Raw genomic sequence first — 25,594 nt, forward strand, 5'->3', positions numbered from 1 at the left:
AGCATCCAAGTAAACCTGGATATAAAATCCAATCTCACCTCCCACCAAACATACTAGCAACACTCCTCTGCCCCTTCGGCGCAACACTCAAAACAGCAAACCTAGACTCAGCAAGCCTTTTACCTGCCTTGATACTCTCGAGAATCCTGTAAACACTGAATTAGCCACATCCCATTCCAACACGCATAACCTCAAACCAAGCCCATGTATAGCCCTCAGCGAATAGTCCAATCGCAACCTCAAAAACATCATAATCGCGAAGAGTATGCGAATAACTCACCAATCAACACCAACAACCTTAACACCCTTCCACCCACCCCTCTCAATCTCCCCCTGCAATTTCCCCGCCGCAAGACCACCGCCGGCACCCTGGCCCTTTGTACAGGGTTGCCCGATGATAACATGTGTGACTGTCCGGCGGGCCATCCCGATGGCGATTGTAGCGCCGTGAGATGCGAGGAGGGATTTTAGTTTGTGGTCTGATATTTGGGGGAGGGTTGAGCCGTTTATGTAGATTGTTGTGCCGGTGAAGAGGGTCGAAGATGATGGTTTGGTGGTGGAGGGTGTTGCGGTACTTCTTTGTCGTGAGTTATCGGTGTCAGACTCGGATTTCGGGGTTGAGAGTGTTTGGGTCGTGCTCGTTGGGGTGGATGCACTTGTAGACGTGGTTGAAGTCCTTGGTACCGTCACAGTCGCAGGTGTGGGTGTAGACGCAGGAGTCAGGATCATCGTACTTGGAATCGACTTCCTTTCCAATACAGTCCTCGCCTTCTTACCAGCCTGCGACTGCATCAGGTCCTCATCCCCAGCTTTCCTCTTCCCAACACCCATAAAACACCGAATATCCCTTACACCCAGCTGAGCCCTCTTCGCCTCCTCCTCCGAAACCCATCGCCACTCTCCAGCCCTCGTTCTCCCCCCATAGCTCTCCGCAACCGGCGACACGGATCCACACGTCCCATCGAACGCTTTCGCCGAAAAGTCCGAGTCATCTAGCGCGCCGGCGGTATCACGGGAACAATCCTCGCCGCGGAACTGCTGCTTTAGTTTTGCGGAGCGGGTATCGCGCCAGCTTGTTGTGCCGGAATAGGGGTTGTCGGCGCACTGGTGGCCTGTTGAGGAGGAGTTCCAGGGGTCGAAAATGCGGTGGCTTTTGGGGTCAGGTTTTTGGTGGGTGGGGGGTATCTCTGGTGGGGAGGCGGGCATTTTGGGGGGGGTTGACAGAGGAGGGCGGTTCGGCGCTGTTGCTGGCGCCGGGTTGAAAGGTTGAACGTAAGATGTCCGTTGAGTTGTCGAGGTTGTGTAGTGTGCGTTGCGAGGGAAGGGCTTTTCCAAGTTTGCGGCAACGTGACGTTGGACCGCGGGTCGAGTTGCGGAACCAGAAAATGGAGTGTTTTTGTTTTGCTGTTTTGGGAGAGGGTCGGGACTTGTCACGTGGGGGATATGGAGGGGGTGGAAGTATACTTTGATTTAGCAATTTGATGTTCCTTTTCGAACAGATGGGACAAATTATGATATTTTAATATTATTACTGTGATCTAAGAGATTCTCCGAGGTTCAATTCAGCTGGCGAGTAATGAGGTGGTGGCTGATTTTAAAGTTGTTATCTTCATGCATAGATCTACTACTAATCTAACCGTTGAGATCCACCTCCACATCGGATCGTTATCAAGCCACATGCTTGACTATTACATGACAAGTCCCAGACATGTACGACCAGTATTGTAATACTCTAAATGAACGTGCTAGCTGCCGAATTTATTGTGCTCTAGGACCCCCGGATTACTCAATCCTGATATCATTACCCCACATGAAAAAGAAGGGTATCTGCAGGAGGGGGTTCGTTACCCAAAAGGGAAACTCGAACGCGCCGGATCGAAACAAAGTGCACCAACTCAGGAAAATTGCTGGTTTATAATAAGGTATTCTCACCCCTGGGATTGTTGTTTCGTTGTTTTTGAACCCTTGCATCTGAAAAACGGGGTTCTCTATCCAAAAAAAGAATTGAAATGCGCAGGTTTTCTTCTACTTGATCGACATGCAGCAAACCGGCTTCCTACCGGGTACTTGCCGGTCTTATTAAAGATTAAAGAAGTGCACATCTCCTGCTAAAAATACTATCCTACTTTACTTAAAGCTTTGTCTTCCAAGAAAGATCGATTCTGAAGTTTACTTTGATCTTGGGTTTTATTCACACAAATGAGATCCGGGTCATTATCATTATCATCATTTCGGCTGCAGTCAATCAGGTGTTGAACCTCGACTGTCTTTGCCAAACGGGAACGTGTTGAATCGAAGCCTTTCGCGTGGAGTCGCAGTCACAGTTGCAATTGCTTAGTTTGTGTGTCGCTTTGGGGCTGCATGGGTGTTGCTGCAATCGGCTTTTTTGAAACGCGTTTGCAATCGCCGTCACTATGGCTGTCCTTCCTTCACGCTTTGTTGACCTTCTCTAGGATAAGTAATACTGCCTTGTCGCCATGGCCCTTTACATAATCTATCAAATCCTCAGACACAACTCGCACCAGACCCTCTGCCTTTAGCTTCTCGACCTCGGCCTTGAATCCATGCGGCTCCCAGATCTCGTCAAGAATCGTCGCGACAACGATGCCGTTTGTTCGGGTTACTCTGATGAGCTCTCGCAGGGCAGGGTCTGGGCCAACGTGGCCCAGAGTGAAGGTGCCAACACATACAACGGTGTCGTATGTCTCGTCCACGTTGTCGAGCGGCCGGGTCATGTCTGCTTGGGCAAGGTTTCGGTACACACCAGTGTCCCGGGCGACGTCGAGCATTGGGGCTGACAAGTCAATACCGTCGATTGCCTTTGCACCGCCCATGGCAAGGGCTTGGCCAACAAGGCCGGTTCCGCAGCCGGCATCTAGGATTACACTGTCGGCGGGGCTCTTGTTTGACTTGAACTTGATGGCAGCCTGGGCAACGAGGACGGGGGCGACGTAGCTCTGGGCTTCGTCGCCGACTTCATCGTTGTACGTTGCAGCCCACTTGTCATAGACTGTCATGCAGTCCTCGACACTCTTGGTGTCACGGGCCTGGCGGAGGTATAATTGGGTTGCGGAGGCAGTCATGGTGAAAAGGAGAAGGCAGTTGTTTCTTGTTCGTGGACAAAGAGGTATAAGAAGTATATGATACACAGCTTCTCGAACAGTGAAATAACTATGTTCTTCGCAGGGGATTGATTGTTCTTCAAAACTTGCTTCCATCCCTACGTGCAAACGCTACGTTCTTATAACAGTTGAAACTATGCCGAGCATTCAACCCGTCCCATCCAATTCCCCAATTGATTCATATTCTACGACGTCGTTGCCTTGGTTCTCCTGCTACGTAGCCCCGAGCCGTCCAAGCACCCTCTTCCCCCCTCCCTGCCAGATGTGGGGCGACTCGCAAGGCACGGCCGACATGGCGCCAGGGCCCCAAGTCACGGCTGCATGCAATAGCTCTGTTTCTTACATTGGCTCCCCCGTATGGCGTGATGCGGGGTCGAAGGCGTATTCTGGCGCATACGCCTCAAAAGGGTGATATTTTTGACGATCAATGATGTCGGTGGACCCCTCTGGTCGGTGGATGATTGTTCCCGAGACCATCCGACTCCGCGGGGGCGGGGAACGGGTATACATTCCTGAGGATACTAAACTTGGCAAACTATAGATCTCTGGTCCAAAAATAGGGATTCCTACTTTTGTTTTGACCGTCTTTCGATATTATTCTGCTTTCACTGTTCAATAGCCCTTCGATGCGAATCGATAGACTCTAATTATGACGGGTTTTCTGCTTACTTTGGTGTCGAGCTCGCCGAGTAAAGAAGAAAGTCCAGACCCTGGCTGTGCTTGGCTTTGTTGGCCACTAGAGTTCATAGCTTCATCACGTGTTTCCAGGGCCAAGTTTTACTCAATCATATGTGTAACTGTAGCCTGGTCTGTCCTTTGCCTGACTAGCATGATTGGATCAATCTGGGCTGTTCCCACTGTGTACGAATGTACAGTCGTCAAAGCAATATGGATCATTGGTGATTGACATGAATCCCGCATGTCCAGTACAGTGTGGGTTTATGTGATCTGACATATTAATTGGCCCAACATTTCCCTCCGTGTCTGTACAAGGTCAGTCTCATACTGTATGGTACTGATACATAATCTCATTTTGTAAAGACATGATCAGATTAAGACTCGCTCAACCTTCCCCATAAACTAGTTTGCTGGCTCTAGATGTAGCATAATCGATTTTCCATCTATTCTATTGCGATAATTTCGGCCGACTTTTGATCGAGCATAGTTCATTGCCGGTCTACTTTCTAAACCATAAGGAATCAAGTCCATTGACTAAATTTGAGCCTTCTCAGACGTACTCGTAAACCTTGGGGAAGTTCGGTTACAGCTGGGACTATGGCGAAAAGTATACTTGATGCAGCGCAAAAGAGTGGACAACGACGGCGGGACAGAGAGCTCCGTGCAATCTCCTGACAAACCTAGATCAAGCGGGGTAGGATCAGATAGTGAAGCATTGACGTCAACTAATAACAGCATGCTCCGACACATGTCAGATATGCGAGGGGAGGATTGGCGGGGAGGAAAGTGTGAGATTCTTTGAAGAGTCGCTAGACTTTGAACGTCATTTTGGACCAATAGTTGCTTTCAAGAACTGTAGAATCACCAGCAGTAGTGATTTACAGTCCCTTCCTTTGATACTTCTGAACTAGACTGATATGATAGAATACTGTGGGCTGATATTGCTGGGGAATGTGGAGATCCCCAATAGTGGAGCCTCAACGGGAGATCTAGACGGGAGGCGCAAGAAGCGCAGACAAACATTGTGTAACCACCCACCATACATTTGACGTATGCTAAAAAGTTATTCGTAAAAAGAATGAGCTGACTGTGTGTGTGTGTGTGTGTGTGTGTGTGTGGATATTCAACTCCAATTACATTCTTCTCTTTTCTCCCAAGCGCCCTAAGCTGAGAAGATATTCGACTGTACTTTTTGACTCTTTGACCTGAGCCTGGGCTTAAGCCAGCCCCGCTCGAGACAAAACCTAAGCCCCACTAGAAGCAGAGTAAATCCTGTATTCTTGTTTGATGTGCGTTTATAGTCTGAGGGCCTCAAAACATGGCGGCCCACCGGCAGATATAGTGATTCCTCATTGCTGCGGCAAAAAGTTGCTCGATCAAAGTATGGCTGTTTCTCGCCTAGGGGGCTTAGTGTGCTACAAAGTAGTAGTACTTATGGCATTAAAATCCATTCTTACTGATGCCTAGGAGGGTTTTCTTTCACCACAAGTTCAATCCCGTGGGGAGACTATTCTAGGCGTGGAAATCATTTCCCATAAAATAATTCATATAAGCATGTGGTTACTCAGATCATTTTAGGCAATGGCTAGATCGTTAAATCAATATTGATGACAATGGCACTATAGCCTGAAGCAATTGGTGCAGCTCCCCTAGTACGTGAATTTAACAGATCGTGCTTCAATCTTAAACTCCTCCAGGGATAGACCAATAACCCGCTCCTCAATACAACTCAGAAGCTCCAAACTGGCTCTAGAGGGTCCGAAAGTTCATCGGGCATATCATCCAACTGGTCAATTAGGCTTGCTTTGGCACGTAACTTCTTCGCTATTTCGGCAAAGCTTACACCGTCAAAGTCTGGGTCATCCCACATTCGACCCCGCGAGAGTCCCATGCTTTGTAAAAACATCATCAGGAATCCAAAGTTAAGAATATCGAAACATAGGTTAGACGAATCCTCATGCTGCGTGCCCTCTGTAACGCGAAGTTCAAATCCGGTCGCAGTCGAGTCGATATAGGGGTCAAGTTGACTGAGCAAAAGGAATTAAATGTCCATTAGAGTATATCTTCGACAGTCATCAATAGCTCCTTAAAGCGTTGTTTAGTTAAATTACCTAAAACAAAAATCCAGCATACTCACGAAGAACATGTATGGGTATAGGAAATTGCAAGCTATTGTCTTCTGCTAGTGACATTGTAAGGTTTTTAACCAAATACTCTGTCACTATGAAAAAGTGATCTGCGTAGTGGAACAACCAAGTAACCCATAGCCATTTTATCGCATCAGGAACAGACGTGCTTTCCACATAGTCCTTGAGGTTGGAGATCCACTTATGCAGGCAATCTTCAATTCCAACGTGAATTTGATATTTCTCGACTATGGTTGCAATTCGAGCAAGGACATCAAGATTGATATAATCCATGTATCTCTGCTCTATCGGAAGAACTGCTTGATCCCTCTCAGGGTTAATTGTAAGCTCATCTTGTTCTATATTACCAAGCTGGTCGTGGGCTACTCTGAGAACAAGAGCGGGAATTGTTGGATTGTCGTCAATCATTGGACACTCGAGAGTTCAAGGATTCAATCGCCCCAGGGGAGCCAATATATCTTGGAAGCTCGGCCCTGAAAAATGTGGAACAGCTCCGCAAAGGGCCTGGATCAGGAAGCGACTGGACAGTGTCCCCATCATCCATTTCGCTATTTGAGTTACTGTCTGGGATGCTGCCAGGATCGCCGTCGGGGTCGCTCTGTAGCTAGCGCCCGACCAGTAATTGGTCCATGATCGATGTGTCGATTGACTCGGCATCTCTAACATTTGTCTCCGACACTACAATATCATCCTCAGGCCCGGGTTCCCTGTCGTCGTCTGTTCCTTGGAACAACAACAAAAGAGTGTCACCGAAGAGATCGATATCGTAGGTCCTTGATCCAGGATACCAAGACATCCTGCCTTTGAAGGTCGGGTGATTAGTTTGCCTTCTACAAAATTTCTAGAGAAGAGAGATTGTGAAGAGCAAAGGGGGATCTTCTCCTACTATTCATTATCTCAAGAGGGAAGGGAGGGGAGGAGCCCGCATTGACACGTCACCTTGCATAGGGAGGGCTATCATTGTAAAGCTGAGGACATATTCCAACGAGATTGCAATAAATAGAATCCGGTATTGTTTTTTGTCGTAAAGCGGAGAAGTTACACAAATATTAGATATTTCAAGGGGTTGACAGAAATTGGTTAACAACTCAAAATCCGCTGATCGCTCAACAGAAACGTATCGACGCCAATTACCAATACCCTAATTGTTTGGCCCGTTCAAAATCCACGACAAATTGAACCTTCGCCAAAGTATACATCTATATGAGTCCTTCCCAGTTCCGTCGTTGAAGAAATCACTTTCAACCAAAGCTCCAATCTTGTAGTCTGCCGTCTTCGTCATGCTAGAGTATCCGCCCTCATACCCAGCAGAGCTGACAGGGGCGTCTGAAAGTTTGCGCCCATAATCGTACTTGGCAGCATCATCGTCATAGCTAATGCGGACTCTCATCGCACGTCTACTCGTAGTGGAAGCCGAGTTGAGGAAAATCGTTCTCGCCGGCGCGTCCGAATTATACTTCAACACGGAGCCCTCGCATGCCGGGTCGGGTAAACCTTCATCTGAAGTGAATGAACTGAACCCTGCATCGAGGCTGCCTCTTGCGACGATACGATGACCTGCAGAGCTTGGTCGGTCGTTGCGGTATAGCTTTCCATCCGGCGTCTGACCAATAGTGCCTTCGGCTCCAGCACCGGTGAGAAGCTGTACTGACCAAGTCCGTTTGCCCGTCGTGCCACGACCGACAATGTTGCGGCCCATAGCTGGAATAACGAGCTCCCCAGAATCGAGTTTGATTCCATTGCCCGGCCCAACTGCATCCCAAGACCAGTTTTCGGGAGTCAATGTAGTAGTCAAATCCTCGGGTTTCGACCATGTGTCGCCGTCGTCGACGCTGGTTGTAAGGAATAGATGTCGACGACCATACCATGTCTTATCAATCTTCTTGGTGATGGTTTGATCTGGTAGCTCGTCGCCTCCTTTCTGGCTGTAGCTGCCATTATTCCAGGACAAAAACAAGTAGATCGTGGAACCGTCTACTACCGGTGTGGGATTACCCCAGGTGCCGTCGCCACTACCAACTACCTCGCGCAGGCTTTCCCAGTCAGCGTAACTGGCACCGTTATTCGTGGTAGTCTTGGTGCGCTTGTATACGAGATTGATGTCACCGAAATCTCTATTGTCATGTCGACGTCCTTCTGCAAAGGCGAGGATTCTGCCGGTAGCAGTGCGAACGACCGCCGGTATACGGAAGGAATGGAAGCCAACACCGCTTGCTAGTTTGTCGGGTGAGCCCATATTGGCGCTGTGGAAAAGCGTGAACTCGTCATGGTAGGGCGTTGCATCTTTGGCTGGGTCATCCACCACCGCGACTGTTGCGGGCACCAAGGCGACGCCCAGTAGGAAGAGTGTTTGAAGAACACGCATGTTGTCAACTATTCACGCGACGCGTATGTGAATTGCTGATAAGGAATGCCATATTGTTCTTTGGCATCTCGGGTGGGTATTTAAGCTGATACTATCAATTTCGTGTAATCCATACATGATGATTATTTTACCCACGTGCGACGACAACAAGGGGTGGATTTTGTATCCTACTCTGAGCGGGATCGTGAACTAAATATGGCGTGAGTACGGGTCTTGGCCAAGTTAGTGCTCGTATTGCGGCTATATTGGGATGCGAACTCGTATTCGGAACGGAAAAGATCATCCAGTTTGATGAACAATATGGCACTTAATTTGTCTCTCTATATATGACATCTTATTTAAGCGACGCTCTGTAATAGTATAATAGTACATAACTTAATATTGAGCATGCTCTCTATAAGCGACTCGAAATGCAGACTGAGGAGCGAGAGTCAATAAGCCAAGTCAAAGCCTCAAGTCATCTTATTTTAGCCCCAAGTCCTTAGCGCCGAACATGTCAAATCAAAAATGACTATTTCTTAGCGTGAAGGATGGTTAATTTGTGAAGAAAGGATATTCAAGAAGTAATCTCCCCAAATGGTAATAATCCTAAGTCATTTTTGAATAGTATTGGGTGACATTTTCAAGATGGCTTCCTTTGCTCCGGACAGGATCTGGGACCAAAGTCCGAGCCGAATTCGGGTTCAATTTGCGAGCTATAGTGCTAGCTAACGCTCGGTAATAGACCTCCTGATATGCAGATAATGCTGGAAGAAACGACCAGGGGGTATATGACACCTGCTAAGTACCTTTGAACCAGGGAGAGGAAAGGTATTTAGCCTGGACAGAACAGTCTTGGACGAGTTTATGCTAGATTCGTTAGAAATACCTCTCGCGTGGGACTAAGTGCTATTTAAGAAACTAGATAATAGTCAGAATCAAACATTTGGTTTGACCGGACACGTCGGGCTATTCCTCAACGCGACCTCATTGTACATTGCCCTTTACCAGGCTTCGAAAACTACCAGACGACAAGTTCAATAGATTCAAGATTAAAATCGCTCCCGAGAACCGCAGTTTCTAAGCATATCCTATCAAACCTTCAAGTGAATTACCAAATTCCAGTGCCGATGCCATCAAGTCAAAAAATTCACAAAGACACATAAAACACAGCGAGAAGACACCCAGCTCTATTCAAACTCTATCCAGCCATCCTATATCACACCCCTAAACTCAACATTCACACCCACCAACATCTCCCATCAAACACTGCAAGACAAGATAAGACCCCCATACGGACCCGCCCCATCAACACACCCAGTACTAACCGCAATGCTCTTCTCGACACTGCAGCCCGCATCTTCATAAAGGTACACTATATCAAGTCAGTTATCGAGTCACAAACATAACCGGCTCCTAGCCAGACAGCCAGACACGCCAGCAAATGAGATATGAAACTTACATTCACACTCATCAAAGATAGAACTAATGTTCACAGCATCGGGAGCCCCATACTGCGCAATATCCAGGCAAGTATTCCGCTCGTACCCGTACACGCCCATTTCACCCATGTTATCCGCCGAGCAGCCGGGGGCACCGAAGAGGCGCAGCTGGGCCCATTTGTTCTGGACGGGAGGGGTGTCGGTAGCTGCGGTCAGGGTTGCAGTGCCGAGGGCGAGGGCGGTGGTGAGGAGGAGGCTGAGGCCGTACATTTTGATTGTTGGGGTGAGGAAGGAGTAAATTGGTAGATTTGAGAGTGGACTTGGGATTTGGATGTAGATTGAGGTTTGTTGTGATGGATGGTAGGTAGATTCTGGGCAGAAACGGGGCTTTAAGTATTCTCTTCTGAACGGGTTTTGGGATCAGGCTTCCAAGGAAGACTCGGATCGTAAGGCAATCAGTGAGACAAACTTGAAAAGAGACTTGATCTAGACATGCTAGAATCTGACAAGAGAACGTATACTGCTTAGAAAGGGGGCCTGATAGTTCTGATCTTTTTCAATGTAAATCTTGTATAATTTTATCCAGATAACAAGGTTTCCGTTCCAACTAATCTCCTTATAATCCATGATAACTATGTTTTCGTTTTTTTTTGCTGGAGTATAAAGTTTATACTTCATCCTAAACCGGGCCCTAAATTCAATTCCTCTCTTCTCCAGCAAGAATTCTGAAGCTATCCGGACACTCCGCTCGGTTCAGGCCTCCTGTAAAAACCATCCCAATATTGTCTCGCCAATATCACATCCCCAGCCCAGCTGCCGTTCGCAAGGCCACCCATCCAGGCGTTCCTTAGCATATGAACAAGCATTTATAGCTCCCGTGTCTCACAGCCTTACCCCTTTGCGGCCACTACTTTCTGGTAATGGACAAGGCTTAGCTCTACCAAGCCCGTCTTAAGAGACAGTACTCATGGGACACTAAAAGTGGATGCTAAATTAAACATTCTATTACAAGAATATAACCGTGTGCAGGGCACAATTAGGCAGGCTATATTGACTTCTCAGGTCAGAAGGGTATTCAGGCGGCCCGTTGGGACTGGCGGATGGTGTGGAGTTATTGTCGCTAAGGAGAAGTAAAAGGCATTTACTAAAATTCGTGTACGTAATTTGTGAAATTATTCGAGGGGGGGGGGGGGGGGAGGAAGGGATTGATGTATTTTAGAAATCTTTGGAGTCCAATGTGAGAAGGGACTAAGAAGGAAGGATAATGGGATAGATATTCGAGAGCTATGGAGCCGATCAATGGCGAATAGGAGAAGATCAAGGCTACTGAATCTACAGTAGGAGCTATGCCTATAGGTCTACACTATTCTACCAAGTTACAACGAAACAATTACAAAGAGAGAAACGAGATGCGATAGATCATAAGCAAATCGACCTGCAGATCATTATGAAACCCATTCCCCGCCATTCCATCCAGACCTCAAAGACTAGAGACCAATCTCGCCATCTACAGACGAAACGTCAAACTCCAATTAAACAACCAAGACCGCATAGTGCAATCAGATTCATATTCATAATCATTCATTACCGTCATGTCATCTCTCTAAAAGCAGAAAGAAGCCAGAAATAAAGAAAAAGACAAAAAAAGAGAGACAAGACGAAAGAAAGAAAAGAAGCCCGCAGCCGCGCTCAAAAACCACATGCAGACCCCGTCTGAACCGATTCCGTTGCTAAAGATATAACTCTGCATATTCCGAATCTCAAAAATGCAGATACATAACCAGAGAGGTAAGTACCTCAACAAAAAAAAATGATAACTAAGCAACAGGAAATTGATACAGACACGAGTCGGACTAAGTAGAAGAATCACCCGGAATATAAAAAGGCCAGATAAAAAATGAAGGTTCATGAGATAAAAGATGAAATGATAAGAGAGGATAAAACAAAGAAAACCCTTTTGCCCACAAAAAAAAGAAAAAGAAAAAGATAATCGCAAAAATTTCCAATGGCCAACAATTCGCTCTCGAGGTCTCCAAGAACCCAGACCAGTACTCGAGACATGATTTGGAAGAATTCAAAATGGGAAACCCCGGTAGGTCCCAGTCATGAAGGAGCAAGGAAGTGCGGACATAGTAAATTCGTTATATGAGATTCGTGTCATCATAGTCATAAGGTGGGGAAGGGGGGAAGGTATGCTAAGACGAAGAGGAAGTTTAGGGAGAGAATATGCCCCAATCCTTTAACCCTGTCAACTCGACTTCGATCATATCAATCAAACCCCGCTTTCCCGTGTCATCAATTTGCGTTGCGGAAGACATAGTAATGGATAAAGGATGTTGCATGATGGATGGGGTATCCAAAAGTCCAGTTGAGTTCAACCTGGTCAGAGACCTTGAACAAAATCATAGAGCACTCGGTTCGATTGGAACCGGGGAGTACAGACCCATGGAGCGCCCGAAGAGAACAATCCGATAGAAGATGTATACCCCGATTCAATCGCAAGAGAAAAGACCGAGTGCAATCTCTGTCCCATTAAGACAGGCGGAAAATAAGATGTAAAGTTCAACGCAATGCTCAAACCGAATCAAAAAAAAGCAGGTCATATCGAGCGTTCCCAAAAGTCCACGGCACGGAGGATCAAGCGGTACCGCGTCTATCATCAAAAAGAAAAGCAAATCATAACTCCATCCAGAGGTGAGAGAGGTTGTGTTAGTAAAAGTGCGGTTTAGGGTCGTGAAAGTCTTCTCCCTTATGACGCAAAAGGATGAAAAGTGGGTTGCGACCATGTTCATCGGCGACGAGCCATCACCCCACCGGTTTTCATGGGTTGCAGAAGAGGAGCACCGCCCACGGGACCTCCAAGCGTAGCCTCGGTAATAGTCTTACGGCGCTTAGTTTCATACTCGCTGCCACTGTCGGTCCGTACAACATCATCATCCTCGCGCATGCGCTTGTTTCCCGAGCCCATGTTGCCGTTCATGGTGGTTGCGTAGACGGGAGTCGAGGTTGACGCCATGGAGTAGGGATCGGAGGCAACGTTCGCAGGTGTGCCGCGAGTGTCACTCACGGCGTTGTACAGCGTAGTGGCAGCTTGAGGACGAGGAGGTGTGTTATATCCCGAGGCCCAGTGAGGGCTTGGCCCGCTAACGCTTGTGCGCGGGGTCATGCGGCCCGAACCATTCTGCTGGGGAGACCCGGTCATCTCAGGCGTCAACTGAGAGTGCTCGCCGTTGATTGAGCCCACGGACGGGTTGGTGGTGTAGGTGTAGGAACCACGGTTGTTATAGGCGGACCCCTGGTCCTGCAGGTACTCCGGCTCAGCCTCCTGAACCGCATCACCGGGACCATTGGCCTGAGGGTAGCGATCAGACCCATTGCTCTGGGAATACCGGTCAGACTTCAGATCAGAAGTTTCGGTCTCGGGAGCCCGACCTGTCGGAGGAGCCATCTCGTTCTTCAAGTAGTTCATCGTGGGCAGAGATTGACCGTAGTTGGAGATTCCGGACTGTGTCATGGGGGTCTGCGGGGCGTACTGAGAATGAGACTGAGGGGCCGCGGAGTAATAAGGCTTGCTTTCATATCCGGGTTGCCCCTGGTACGGCGGCATACTGTGCAGATTGTTGCCAGGAGGCGTCGTGGCAGGCGTAGTGGGCATCGAACGCTGGTTGCTCAGTGCGGTATCGATTGACAATGGTTGTGTGTGCGGCACCGGGCCACCCCACTCATACGAACTACCCTGGTTGGTCACGCCCATGAGGCTGGATGCACTGGCAGGGGGAGTGGGAAACGTGTTGGCACGATCGAGACCGGGACGAGGGCCGCCTCCCATCGAAGGAGGCTGGGACATGTGCGAGGACATGGGGGTCTGCATAGCTTGGTGGTGCAGACTCGAGTGCTGGGGCGCCGTCGGGGTGGTGCGTTGAGGCCCAGAAGGAAGACCCTCCAGGCGGCGATGGTGTGATTCTTGCACGACCGAGTTGGTCCGGTTCTGGTTGGCAGGGTGGTACAGTAGACCGCCAATATTGTGCACGAAGAGCGGATACAAAAGATCGGTGATCTTCTCCTTGTTAGCAAACTCCAGAGCGCGTTCGAATGGGATCCTAGGGATCAGATTAGTTCTCGTGAAATTTCCAAGATTGTCCGAACTCCACGATCATCCGAACAAGACTTACCAAACACCCTTCAAATGCATCGGTCCGATCTTCACCACATGGCGAAGCTTCTCGCTCTTCAGAATACCGTCACGACGACCACGAGTCATTCCAGCCACATTAAGCAGCTTAGTACCGTTGATCATGTGGTTATCTGCAAAATCACGTCAGACAACCCGCTTTTCTGACCACAGATTTGTAGATCAAAGATAACTGTAAATGAATGAACATACCCTCTCGCCGAGCCACACACACACCCTTGGCCTCAACTTGGTAGCAAAGACTGCCCTCATCCTCCCATAACGTTGCGGTAACCCGTGGCTTAGCTCCCGGGGGCGCGATCTGACCCGTGGGATCATACACAAACCCTTGCAATGGCGATCCAGTGCTGTTTCCGTATCCAGACGGAGCAGCAACTGGGTGGTTGCTCACTGGGCTTACTAATAATTGGGTTAGTCCGGTTATTATATCAAAAGCCATTGCCATTCAAGGGCGGTATAATCTCACCTTGAGGAAGCGGCAACAACTGCGCAGGCATTTGTCCACCCATGGAGCTCGCTGGCGGCGCATGGCCAGTCGGCGGGGACGTCACGCCATTGGGGTAGCCGTATTGCTGATAAGATGCCGGGCCATAGCTGGAAGCTGGTTGCAAGACGGGCGGCTGATGCTGGTATGGATAGTGGGACATAGTTCCGGCGGTGGCAGCCTGCGAAGCGTATGGTTGGGCAGAGGACAGATGGGAATGAACGTCCATGTACGGCTGAGTGTGGTTCATGCTGCCGAGCGAGGTCGGGCTAGGATAAAAGCCGTCGGTCGGTGCAATGGCGTACTCAGAATCCAGCGAGAGCCGACCCTGACCCAAATCTGCAGGGGGTGGGGGACTCCGGGGTTCCTGGACCGCAGAAGCACCGGACAGACTTGTTCGAGCGCTGGAACTAGTGGTTGAGCCAGGCACGTCGGGGTAAAATGAGGATGGTTGGGTGCGGGTCGGGGCCTGGGGGGCGGTCGGGAGGCTGAGCGCGGGGAGCTTATCGCCCGACAACAGCGGTCGTTCGGCCGCGTGGTGGTTGTACCAGGGGGTATCAGCAGGGCCGCGGGTGTGGACCTGGGAAATCGATGGCAGCTCCAGCTTTTCGGTTTCACGGAAGAACTATAGAGAGATGTAGGAAGCACTTGGGCTTAAGGTGGGCAGGAGGGCGGCGAGGTAAAGCTGTCGGGCGGGTTTGACTCTGTGGGAGTGGAGGGGGAATGTTCTGCGAGCCCGTTTCAAGAGACCTGGTGGATCAAAGAGCAAGCCGGGCGCAAAGGTTGCACTGCGTCCGACAGGTTGGAATTGGTTTGATAGAAAGGAATTCTGAAGATAGATTCCAATTTACCACCAAAGGTTGGGGGGGGGAGGAAATGCAGTAGCAATCGGGTTGTTGGGTAGTCGCAGATGCGGGCAAGGTAGCAAAAGAGTCGGGACTCGGATGGGGACCAGTATAGGATCGCTTTTTTTTTTGCAGACGAGAGAAGAGATCAGAAAGTAGAGGAAGAAGAATGGAATCCCAGTAATCAACAATCAAAGAGCAGACGGGGCATCAATCTCATGAACGGTCCTGACAAACATGAAAAGGCGGATGTGAGTTCATGCAAGTTGCGAACAGCCGAAGTCAAATAAGGCCGCAGTGCGGGAGGGAAGGGGAGGAAGAGGGTTCTACAGAAGGAGGCTGGCGTGCAGCAAACGCATCCCCTCTGCAGGTTGGGATGTTTGAGATGACCCAAGGGGGGGGGGAGGGAGGTGGGAAAGAGAAGAAGTGAGAGAAGAAGAGAGAGAGAGAGATCAGTTGGCAGAGGCACACATCAGAGCCGCAGGACGGGAAAGGCGATCAGTGGAGGTAAAGCAGGTGACTGGGATGACTAAGGGGAGGAATGTGGGGGCAGGAAGTAGGTAGCTGGAACCGCTTAAGAAAAAAAAATTAAACTGTCAGAGAGAGGTTCCTTAGGTGGCTGGGAGGGCTGCTAAATGCTGGGAAGAGAATCAGCTCTGGAGAGTCCGGAGGAGAGTCTCCAGGAGGTTTCCACCGAAATAGCAAATTCGGTGGAGCCGAGAAGTCAACTAAAAGTCCTACGATCGAGTCAACCGCCACCAAGCAAGGACGGGCAAGGGTCGAGAAGAAGAGGAGACTAGCGGAAAGGGAAATAGAAATAAAAATAAAAAATACAGTCGAAGGTATATTATTATGAAGAATTAGAGCTAAAATAGGTAGGAAATCCATAACTGGGCAACGATTATCTTACAGTAGGATTAGTGGATAGAAGGGCAAAAAGGGAAACCATTTCATCATGGGTAAAGAAAAAAAAAGAAATGAAAAGCAAAAAAAGAAAAAAAAAAGAAATCAGGTGAAAAATAATAAGAAAGGATAAAAAAGAAAAACGAAAAAGAAAAATGCAGGGACAGCAAGAGAGAGAGAGAGAAAGAGGGGATCCACCAAGCTGAGGAGATCCTGGTCTGTGTGACAAGCAAAACGCTGATCGCCCGGGATAGGCCCGCTGGGGATCGGGTGGAGTCCGATCTTTACCACCACGCACTGGAGGGATTAATCATACGGGATGTGATGTATAGAGTGGGAAGGAGTGGAATAGTATATGGGAGAGACCGAGTAAATAAAGTATACTATAGAGAGTATGGAATATAGAGTAAGGTTCTCCGAAAAGCAATCTATTTCCCACAAAACACCGAGACAATTCAGGTACTATAACGCTATAAAATCACTCCCTAAGCTATACTATTCTCCATACTAGGTATCAAGTAATCTGTTCAGTTGTAGTATACTCCACCTCCATACTCAGATACTCAACCGGCCCTGTTTCCTCCGGAAGGGATGAGCCATGGTTGACGGCCTCTCCACGAGCGCGGGTCCCCACCGTGAACCAGGGATTCTTAGAACGGGGAGAACTAGGAACAACAAACCGACTACTAACATCTATACTGACTACTAACTTGGAGGGAACAACACAATGAGGATGGAGTCTAGAGTCGAGACTCCCGATCGATGGGCCCCGTGCAAGACATAGCGCCTGCAGAGCCCGGCGGCTGCACGGTCGATTACGGCCGGGGGGTTTCATCTGCGCTTAGTGCGAGAGCGGGAGATCCATTAAGATACAGTAGTATGTAAAGTATGCTGTAGAGTGTATAGACTATAGAAAAATGATATAGTTGTAGTCGGAATAATCCTCTAAGAGATGGAGGAGTTCAATAGAAAACTCAATTATTCAATAATCCACCGCATCGCCAGATAACACCTCAACAATTATCAAACATCAATACCCCTTCTCTAACTCCACTACAAAACAACTCATCCGAGAGCGAGGGCCTTGGGCTGGCCAGCACCAAAAACCCACTTGCCCTGCCCACTAATAACACTAACAACACTAACGCCCGCGATCTCGAACAGGCACACGGACTCCCGTCATAATTCCTTGTATAGTCCCAGTTCCAACCCCAGAAGGTAAATCCCCCGTGAAATCAAAATTCCAAATTCCAAATCCCCAACTGGAAGCAAAGATCATACGGAGGGTACACTTTCCCAATGCTCTTTCCTAAAGAAATCTCCTTCTACAAGGCTATCCAGTATATCGTACTTTTACACATCACGCTAATGAACAATTCCTTTTTCCACGACCGATCGACCACGCTCCGTGATATCTTGGGTCAGCCTCGGATACGCAGCGCGCGGCCCGTCGATCGTTGAGCCCGGGGGTGGAAATTACACTCTAGCACGGCTATAGCCGACGACGAGAGGGGATTGTCTAGATGATTAGTTATGATTGTGGGTATGGACTTTTGGCTATGGACACCGAGAGCCTAGCCATGGGGGGGGGGGGCCATTGTGGCCTGAGCTTTTGGTCCTCGCAAAATACTACCAATCAATTGACGTTTTTATTTCCATAGCTACACTGTGACTTGTACAGAGTACGAGTACTCTGTACAGTACATTAGTTATTTCCCTTTCTCTCTACTCCGTAGTGCTAACTGCTAGGTCCTCGGAGAGGATAATATTTCCCGCTTACTCAATCATCCATCCTCCCATCAACCCAGTCCAGTCCAGTCCCCAAGGGCAAAAGGGAACCAAGAAAAAGAGGGGGAAAAAACGAAAAAAAAATTACAACCCACAGAGCTGTCCACGATAAGGCGGTCCGAGAGTCACGGGCGCGTCACACCCAAGGGATAGCAAAAGAGGAGAGGGGGGGGGAATCAGTGGCTCAGAAGACACCACGCACCGGGTGGCTTGAGTCGATCAAGGGTCTGTTCTCTTGGGATCTTTGCCAGTTCCACAACTGGGCGTTTACCAAAAAGGTCGGTTGAAGACCTTGCCCGCCCTGATCGAAATGGATGGGCAAAGATAGTGGTCTTTGAGTGTCCATTGATGGTCTTGTGCTTTGATTTACGTTGCTTTGACTTCTGTGGAAAGGCCACATCGCTCGTTTCGCTGTCAATTCTACGGAGTATAGATATTATATCCAAACTATGTATAGCACGGACGAGACATAGAGATACGAAGACGATTGGCTTGCGCGATCGCGGCCGACCGTGAGGTAATACTGGGCCGAAGATTAGAAGCTCCGGAATATGCACTCCGTATTTACAGTACCGTCCCATGACGTTGATGAAGAGCTACTCTACAGTACTTCATTAAGGCCAACACCCTAAATAGTTGACTAGGTATGTAACTCGTGCACATACTGGAAGTTAGTACTCCGTGAATATTGTCCCTCATTTCCTGACCTATCAGGCCCGACACTACTCATGACGAGTCGTTTTTCGACCTTTGAAGTTTAGTCAAGCAACTCTGTTTAGCGCGGACAATACCCCAGCAAGGGGATCGGTTGACGCAGGTCGCGAAACCATCGCTGGCGATGGGGAGACTGGGAAGAGCCCCGGGGAGACTGGGAGACTGGGGAACGAGGCACACTGTATTTGGTAGCTTACTACTTCACTCTATTACACCGCCTGTTTCTTTTCAATCTCTTTGATCCGGATAGCGATGCCCCCTTGCATAGCAACTGGTGAGGCGGGATGGCGGTGGGAGATGGGAGCAAATCATGTTCATATTCCTCCGAGTTAAACGCACCAATCGAGGTGGGAACGGACTAGACTGGGCTCTTGAAGGCGGAAGGAAGGGATGGGAGGAGAGTGAAGAATCTCGATAGTCGCGCGGTCGCGAACAAGGTTGACAGATGTCAAATTTTGACAGGGGGCATGGAATAGAATTTTGCTTTGACGGATGTATATGGAGGTGTGACTATTGTATGTATACGCAGGGAAGTATTCCAATTTCTTTGACCTTCGTATAGCGGGCCGAGTCTGGCTTGTTGTTTCCCCTCTACTGGATGTGTATAGTTACCTAGTTGTAACAGATTTACGACTTTATCTGACGGATTCTTTCGGATTTCTTTTTTTCTGTATATTTCTCGTCGTCCGATCGGAAGAAGGGAGGAAACTATCAATCGCCATTATTGACATTGACGAGCGCGGCGGGACATATGGAATACGGGAAGATTCTCTACACATTGCAGAGATACTCCGTCTAGAGTAACATATCCCCCCCCCCTCTCGAAGCACAATGGCCACTAACTGATCGATGAATTTCCCGATTCCTCCCTGCTCCGTCCCACGATTTGCCTTCGGTGGGTTACCCTCCTAGTCGTGGCGTTAAGCCGACCACACAGACCCTGTCGGAGAGGGGGTAAATGATTAGGGCCAGAAGCGAGACATGGGGGAAAGAGGGCGTGTGTACAGGGAATAACGGAGGCAATGAGCACGGGGTTGAGCGACCAGACTAACCACCGTGGAATGTGGATATGCCTGAGTAGTCAGAAGAAGACGCCATCCACCACCGAGCGATCGGGAAGAAACGGGGGCTACAACTTCCGCGTGGAAAAAACCATCGCCGAGCTTTCGAGCTCCAAGCTCTAGCTCTCTATTTCTGCAAGAAGTGCGAAAGAATGGGTCTCGAAGGGCTAGTTCCAGAGCTACCAGATGAAGCTCCCATTTGGAATGATGCATGAAGAGAACCACAATCCTATCATATGCCCGAGACTATGGAAAGACTGGAGACAAAGACATCTGCAGCGGGCAAGTCTTCAAAGCAGGTACGCTAATTAGTGAACTAACTTCCTCACGAAAAGCCTGGGGGCTGCTTCCAGATCCCTGCCCGCAGCTCGCTATCGACGGCCCGATACCCGCTGCGCATACAGCGTACAGTAGGGGGAGGCAAAGAAAAGAAAAAGAAAAGTAAAAACAAAAAGTCAAAATCACAAAGAACAAAGAGAGAGGGGAATGAGTGGATAGTTGGAACTTGGCACGGAGTCGAATGGGGCCAAAAAAGCAATGACCAAGTCCACCCCACTAACCAACTGGAGTCGTAGTGGAAATACCGTCACACCGAAGGATCCGCACGAATTGACCAGTCCCATGCCAGGACGTCGTCGTGGAAGTAAGCCTAGAGTCCAGAGTGTACGCCTTGCCGGCGCGGTTGGTGGAAATATTTACCATTTCTTCGACAGCGTAGTATCTAGGGGATACCTTGTCATTTATTCACACGACAGCAAAGAAATAGAATGGAAAAAAGTGAGATTAGAAAACGCTAAATCAGCCATAAAAAAAAACACAATCGAATCACGGCGTTACAGCGGGCCTGCCGGGGAGGCTGGGCGTGGAGCCAGCGCTAGGAACGGTTGGCTTGCGTTTCTGGATTGGTTCTTTCGCCCAACCTCCTCTCTTCTCCAGTTTCCAGTTTCCAATAGAGGTCCTTTCCTCCTCTCATCTTTCTGGATGACTGATGACTGATTCATGTATCTAGCTCGGACGCTAAAGCGCCCCAACACACTCGCAGGCGCTAGCTGGGGAGCTAGTCGGGGGCTCCGGAAGGCATCAGAATGGATTCCGTGCGAGTACGGAACATCTTGGAAGTTGAATCGAGGCTTGTTGTAGGTTTAGCAATTGCCCTTCATGGGATAGTAAGAAAGTAACAACGGAGTATCGAGTCCATGGTTCAGGAGATCCAGAATGGTAAAAATGATAATGCAAGGAAAATACAATGCTTGCGACTGACTGCTACAATACGTCCATTGTTCTCACTCCGTCCTCCATCGATCGCCATGAGCTCGGGCCAAGCGTCTTTTCTGTAAAATCTCCATGATCTCCCTTCTTCCATGTCCCCTGTCCCTTGTCGGAACTCACGAATCCCAGCGTCCGGCCGAGGATCGCTCTTCGGATCTATTGTTTCCTTTTTCCCCCTCCCTTTCTGCCTCTCCTTATCCACTCCAGTCAATCGCTAGATACAAAGTAGTCAGAGATATTACTAAATCCATAAACTCCAATTTATCCCCACCAGCCCTAAAATGGGGGTGCTCCACGAACTTTCAGACATGATGTATCAACCGGTCGTCCGAACCGCTGAACCGCCCGTTGAGCCGTGAAGAACAACCAGCAAGGGGCTACTACGGACTAGAGCCGGAACCGGAATCGCCAAGGGTTGGTTTTATTAGTTACTCCGTGGTTAGTGGTTCAGTCTATGGTAGCATGGCTGTGGCATGGTCCAGGCTCTGCTGCCCCTCCGACTGGATTTACTGGGCTCGATGGGTCCCGAGCTTTGGCATTGATCGTCGCGGTCCGGCGCGGGTTGACGGGGTGAGTGACGCTATCTACGGAGTACATATTATTTTCGCGTATAGGACTCCATCCATCGGGGCTGATCGGCCGTACGGGTAGGTGTTAGGGATTGTGGGTTTGATTGTGATTGACTGTCCTGGATTTACTTGCAATTAACTATTATCTATTATTGACAATTAACGGGGTGATTATGTCTAGCTATTGTAGAGACAGGGAGAAAAATTGGATCATCCAACTGACTGGTCTGTACTCTGTACTTCATTCTCTATACAGCTTTTGATTTCTTCCTCGCCTTGTTAGGAGAATGGTTGACCGGGGAGTCTGGCACCCTGTCTTGGAATGCTCCACTAGCTGAGAGAGGGATTTAGCTAGTCAATCACACTGTATCATCCTCAGCGATATATACAGGAGTAAGTCGGAGTCAAGCATGCTGCTTCGACCCAGTAGCCAAACGATTTGTATGCCGTTGCACTCGACTCCAGCAATGCGTGATGCTATTCTTGTCTCGACGACGATCTACCGGTTCGTCCGTACCTTGCATCGACCAAGGTGCCCTGCAGTTCGGGGGTGGACTTCAGTCCGTGCAGACCTGCTGCTCTCCCGGCAAACTGGCGATGACGGTACAGAGATTCGGGGACGGGGGCCCTGCAAGGCCGTAGCTCCGGTGCACATACCAACTCGCCCAAGTCCGGAGATATGTTTCAACTGACGAGACACTGTGCGATGCGCTATGCGAAATGGAGCTCACGCGCAGCATGCAAGATTAACGTCAAACCGTCCGTTGACAGGTTGTACGGTACCAGGGGATCGGCGAAGGTTTTTAGCATTTGGCAGGCAAGAAGTTTATGTTGTCTACCGTCTTCACAGCGTGGATGGCCGAATAGTAGTGCTTTATTGTATGTGCGGGGACTTCCGTGCATAATTATGGCTGAAGTATCTTTCTGGCTGTATACACTGTACTCGGAAATAAGTAAACAACATCAACATCATGTATCGGGTTTTCCTCTCGTCATTCCCTTTGTCATTGGGCGTGTTTTCCTCCCCGACGACTATCTAACCCCTCTTTACATTGGCAGCCGGTCGGCCTCTAGCTAGCACGGATAAGAGGAGATCGAGGAGGGGTAGGTGGGACAACAGGAATCCTACGTGGGACAGGATTAGGAATGAGAAATAGTGTCGAGGATTTCGTGTCAGGGATCCCCAGGCATCGAATTTGGGGGATGTGTTGTACAGGCGGGTGATTCGCCCCAATCGAGACCAGGTGGATTAAAGAGGGAGGAAATTACAGGGGAGGGGGTGGATGGTCATGTTGCGCTTGACTTTGGGGGTTAGGCTGAAGTCCGGCGTCGAGGGCTTGGGCTAGTACACTCCGTAATGTGGAGGAATTTATGGTGAAATTTGTCCCGTAACGAGGCTTCGGTCAGGATTGTTAACTACTCTGTACGAAGTAGAAGCGACGGGCTGCTGACCACAATAGTTGAGAGTTGAAATGGCACCCAGGATATCTCCCCGATCGCCCATTGAGTAAACAATAGTACCTAATCCTAGTTTAGTATACTTCTAACAATCTACCCAGCGCGATCATGCTACAAGGTACTCGGCAAAATATTGGCTAGTCATTATTCTCTCTCTTGATTTGCTATAGTTGAGAAAAGGCAGTTACGCATAACATATCTCAAAGTCTACGCGAACCGAATTCCTCAAGCCATACTTTAGCCAACACTATGTGGTTACCATGTGTATATCTTCACTACTGGCTAGACAGCCGTTCAATCAGCACCCCTCTCATTACCCAGACTGCCCTATCATAAAACCAATATTTTTGTTCCAAATGGTAAGCCTAAACAAAAACAAATTCTCCCTCAAAAGACAGCCGACCAAAGATATCCTCGCCACAACAGCACAACAGCACACCATCACAAATGACAACGCACCACGCAGCCGAGGATCGGGGCGCGATGAAGCAGCCCAGCCCGGGGCCGTGCGACCCCGATTTAACCTCGCATTGCATTGTCCCGTGAGAAGATCGACTGCACGTTCATCTTGCCTTTGCACCCTCTAGCGCCGTGGCTCACGGGCGCCAAAATCGCAGACCATACCCACTCCGGAGTGTTCTCCGGTGCGAATGAGGGGGAATGGAGATACGAGATGAGGAATGTAGAGTCGTAGCTCAAGATTATAATGGAAGACAATGCGATAATTTTTATGTGCTGTACATGGAACGGCCCCATGGATCTCCCGGGCTCGGACTCGACACGACGGTGGAACTATGTACTGTAGTAGTAAATACATAGCAGTGCTAAGTATTGTAGCAATAGTACAGAAACAGTCTGATAGTTAGGCTTCAGACTTTACCTGAATCATTCATTATTCCGAGCGAACGAGGTACAAACCCGACGAATGGCCGTGAAAAAAAGAAGAGGGTCAGCGCATTCCCCCCCTCCATGGAAATCCCCCCTCTTGTGAGAGAGAAAAGAGGATTTCCGTATGGAATCCTCCAGTCAAGATGGCGCGAAAGGTGTAACCACGCTAAGAGGTTAGAACGGAGTTGTCCAGCACAGGCTTGGCCAGTGCGGAGGACCGAGTCGCTGCAGGTTGCTGCAGGCGCCCGCCGATCGACGATCCGACCGGAGGATGACTGGCGGTGGCCTGCACCACGTAGCGCTCCGCCAAGCTAGTAGACTAGCGGGTTAGCCAAGGGTAAATTAGCGGGTTCGTTAAGTGGATTAGGCGGGTTGAGTGGGTTACCGGTTTAGCGGCCTAGATCGTGGTGGATTTCACCGCCAGTTGGCCTTTCCCCCTCTTGACGACTGGGAAAACACACTGGGTCTCCTTCCAACCCCCTTGCGTGCAGACGTGGCACAGGGCAAATGATGTCTCGTGTGGAGCTGACACCGTTGATGATCGTTGGGTGTTCTGGTCTGATCTGATCTGGGCTCCTTTTCATGCCCTAAACTGGGAAAGAGTTGTTCAGGCTCGTTCTGGATTTCCAGAAAACACACACACCTTCGTTGGAAAAAGGTGGAGATACTTGGAGAGAAGCTAGGGAGCTAACCGGGTGGGGAAGGAAACGAGTTTTAGTGTGGGATCACTCGCAATCGTTTTTCGTTCCAAACTGTCATGCTCCATAGAGAAGCATCGGATCTGGATTCAGAATCAGTGGAAATAGCCGCTTCAATAGTAGTTGATATTATCTCTTGGTTTTGAGGCTGACCGTCGTCGAGATGGCCATGTCTAGATTCCCTCCACAGTCACTGTTAGAAAGCTACATTACTTACCTAGGAAGGAGGGGGTGTATGGAATTGGGTGATAGACCATTGGCACGTTATGTTTCTCTAGTTACTGATTATGGACAGAAACACCTAAAATGGTTCTACGCTGGGCCCAACGCCCGGAAACTAATAATTAGAATAGTCACGTTAACAGTCACTCCTCTCCGTATTCGTGGATCACATACCAGCATCACCCCAGACGAGATTGAAATCAGCCATTCCCCTCTTCTTGCGAGCCTGGTCAGTTCCGGCCACGATAACCCTACTCAGTTATCCGTATAGTGCTAACTATACTCTGTTAGCGCTGTAACCAGCTGAAACCACAGCCCAAAACCAACAGGGTGGCGATCAACGACGTCAGCGGAGCCACGACGATAAGACCCCAACGAACAGCGCAGCTTGGACCAGATGTACGACATTTCTGCCCTGTGCCCCGACCCGAACCTACCATACTACTATTCTGGGCAGAGTTATGACTATTCCTAGATTGGCTATTATTCTAATCAGATTTATTGTATGACAATATCTTCTGTGATTATAGTTGGAAGTATGATGATGATGATGACTACGATCAACCTGGCAATAAAACATCATTGATTTGTATAGAAAAAGAAAATAAAGCAATTGCCACGGCCGTGGAGATAACACGAGTTATCGTAAGAGTTGCACATACCTCGGTATACTTTTGAGAGCCCCAGGCCAATCCCTGAAGCCTGATTTTAGACATCAAGTACCTACATCGAAGAGTACATGTTAGATAACAGTTTATCTTGCCAGTACT

General features: G+C 48.9%; 6 protein-coding genes across 6 annotated transcripts; all 6 read right to left on the minus strand.

The window, feature by feature from the left end:
- Positions 1 to 34: 34 nt before the first annotated feature.
- On the minus strand, positions 35 to 1,404 carry N7496_008592 (uncharacterized protein; the record flags this gene model as incomplete). The annotated part of the gene is made up of 2 exons (XM_056701511.1): positions 35 to 146; positions 281 to 1,404. Coding segments are annotated over 2 exons (1,236 nt in total), but the record flags the coding sequence as incomplete, so codon positions are not given.
- Positions 1,405 to 2,429: 1,025 nt separating this feature from the next.
- N7496_008593 (class I SAM-dependent DNA methyltransferase) lies at positions 2,430 to 3,083 on the minus strand (the record flags this gene model as incomplete). The annotated part of the gene is made up of 1 exon (XM_056701512.1): positions 2,430 to 3,083. One exon carries the CDS (start codon positions 3,081 to 3,083, stop codon positions 2,430 to 2,432), a length of 654 nt encoding a protein of 217 aa, XP_056553575.1.
- A 2,446-nt stretch (positions 3,084 to 5,529) lies between these two features.
- Positions 5,530 to 6,355, minus strand: N7496_008594 (uncharacterized protein; the record flags this gene model as incomplete). The annotated part of the gene is made up of 2 exons (XM_056701513.1): positions 5,530 to 5,827; positions 5,934 to 6,355. 2 exons carry the CDS (start codon positions 6,353 to 6,355, stop codon positions 5,530 to 5,532), a joined length of 720 nt encoding a protein of 239 aa, XP_056553576.1.
- Positions 6,356 to 7,088: 733 nt separating this feature from the next.
- On the minus strand, positions 7,089 to 8,312 carry N7496_008595 (putative extracellular sialidase/neuraminidase; the record flags this gene model as incomplete). The annotated part of the gene is made up of 1 exon (XM_056701514.1): positions 7,089 to 8,312. The coding sequence occupies one exon, from the start codon at positions 8,310 to 8,312 to the stop codon at positions 7,089 to 7,091; it is 1,224 nt and encodes a 407-aa protein (XP_056553577.1).
- A 1,241-nt stretch (positions 8,313 to 9,553) lies between these two features.
- On the minus strand, positions 9,554 to 10,003 carry N7496_008596 (uncharacterized protein; the record flags this gene model as incomplete). The annotated part of the gene is made up of 2 exons (XM_056701515.1): positions 9,554 to 9,666; positions 9,754 to 10,003. 2 exons carry the CDS (start codon positions 10,001 to 10,003, stop codon positions 9,554 to 9,556), a joined length of 363 nt encoding a protein of 120 aa, XP_056553578.1.
- Positions 10,004 to 12,521: 2,518 nt separating this feature from the next.
- Positions 12,522 to 14,659, minus strand: N7496_008597 (KilA-N domain-containing protein; the record flags this gene model as incomplete). The annotated part of the gene is made up of 4 exons (XM_056701516.1): positions 12,522 to 13,833; positions 13,906 to 14,038; positions 14,118 to 14,324; positions 14,392 to 14,659. The coding sequence occupies 4 exons, from the start codon at positions 14,657 to 14,659 to the stop codon at positions 12,522 to 12,524; spliced, it is 1,920 nt and encodes a 639-aa protein (XP_056553579.1).
- Positions 14,660 to 25,594: the final 10,935 nt, after the last annotated feature.

The sequence above is a fragment of the Penicillium cataractarum genome (assembly GCF_028827025.1).
Source record: "Penicillium cataractarum strain IBT 29864 chromosome Unknown utg000007l, whole genome shotgun sequence".
Classification (NCBI taxonomy): domain Eukaryota; kingdom Fungi; phylum Ascomycota; class Eurotiomycetes; order Eurotiales; family Aspergillaceae; genus Penicillium; species Penicillium cataractarum.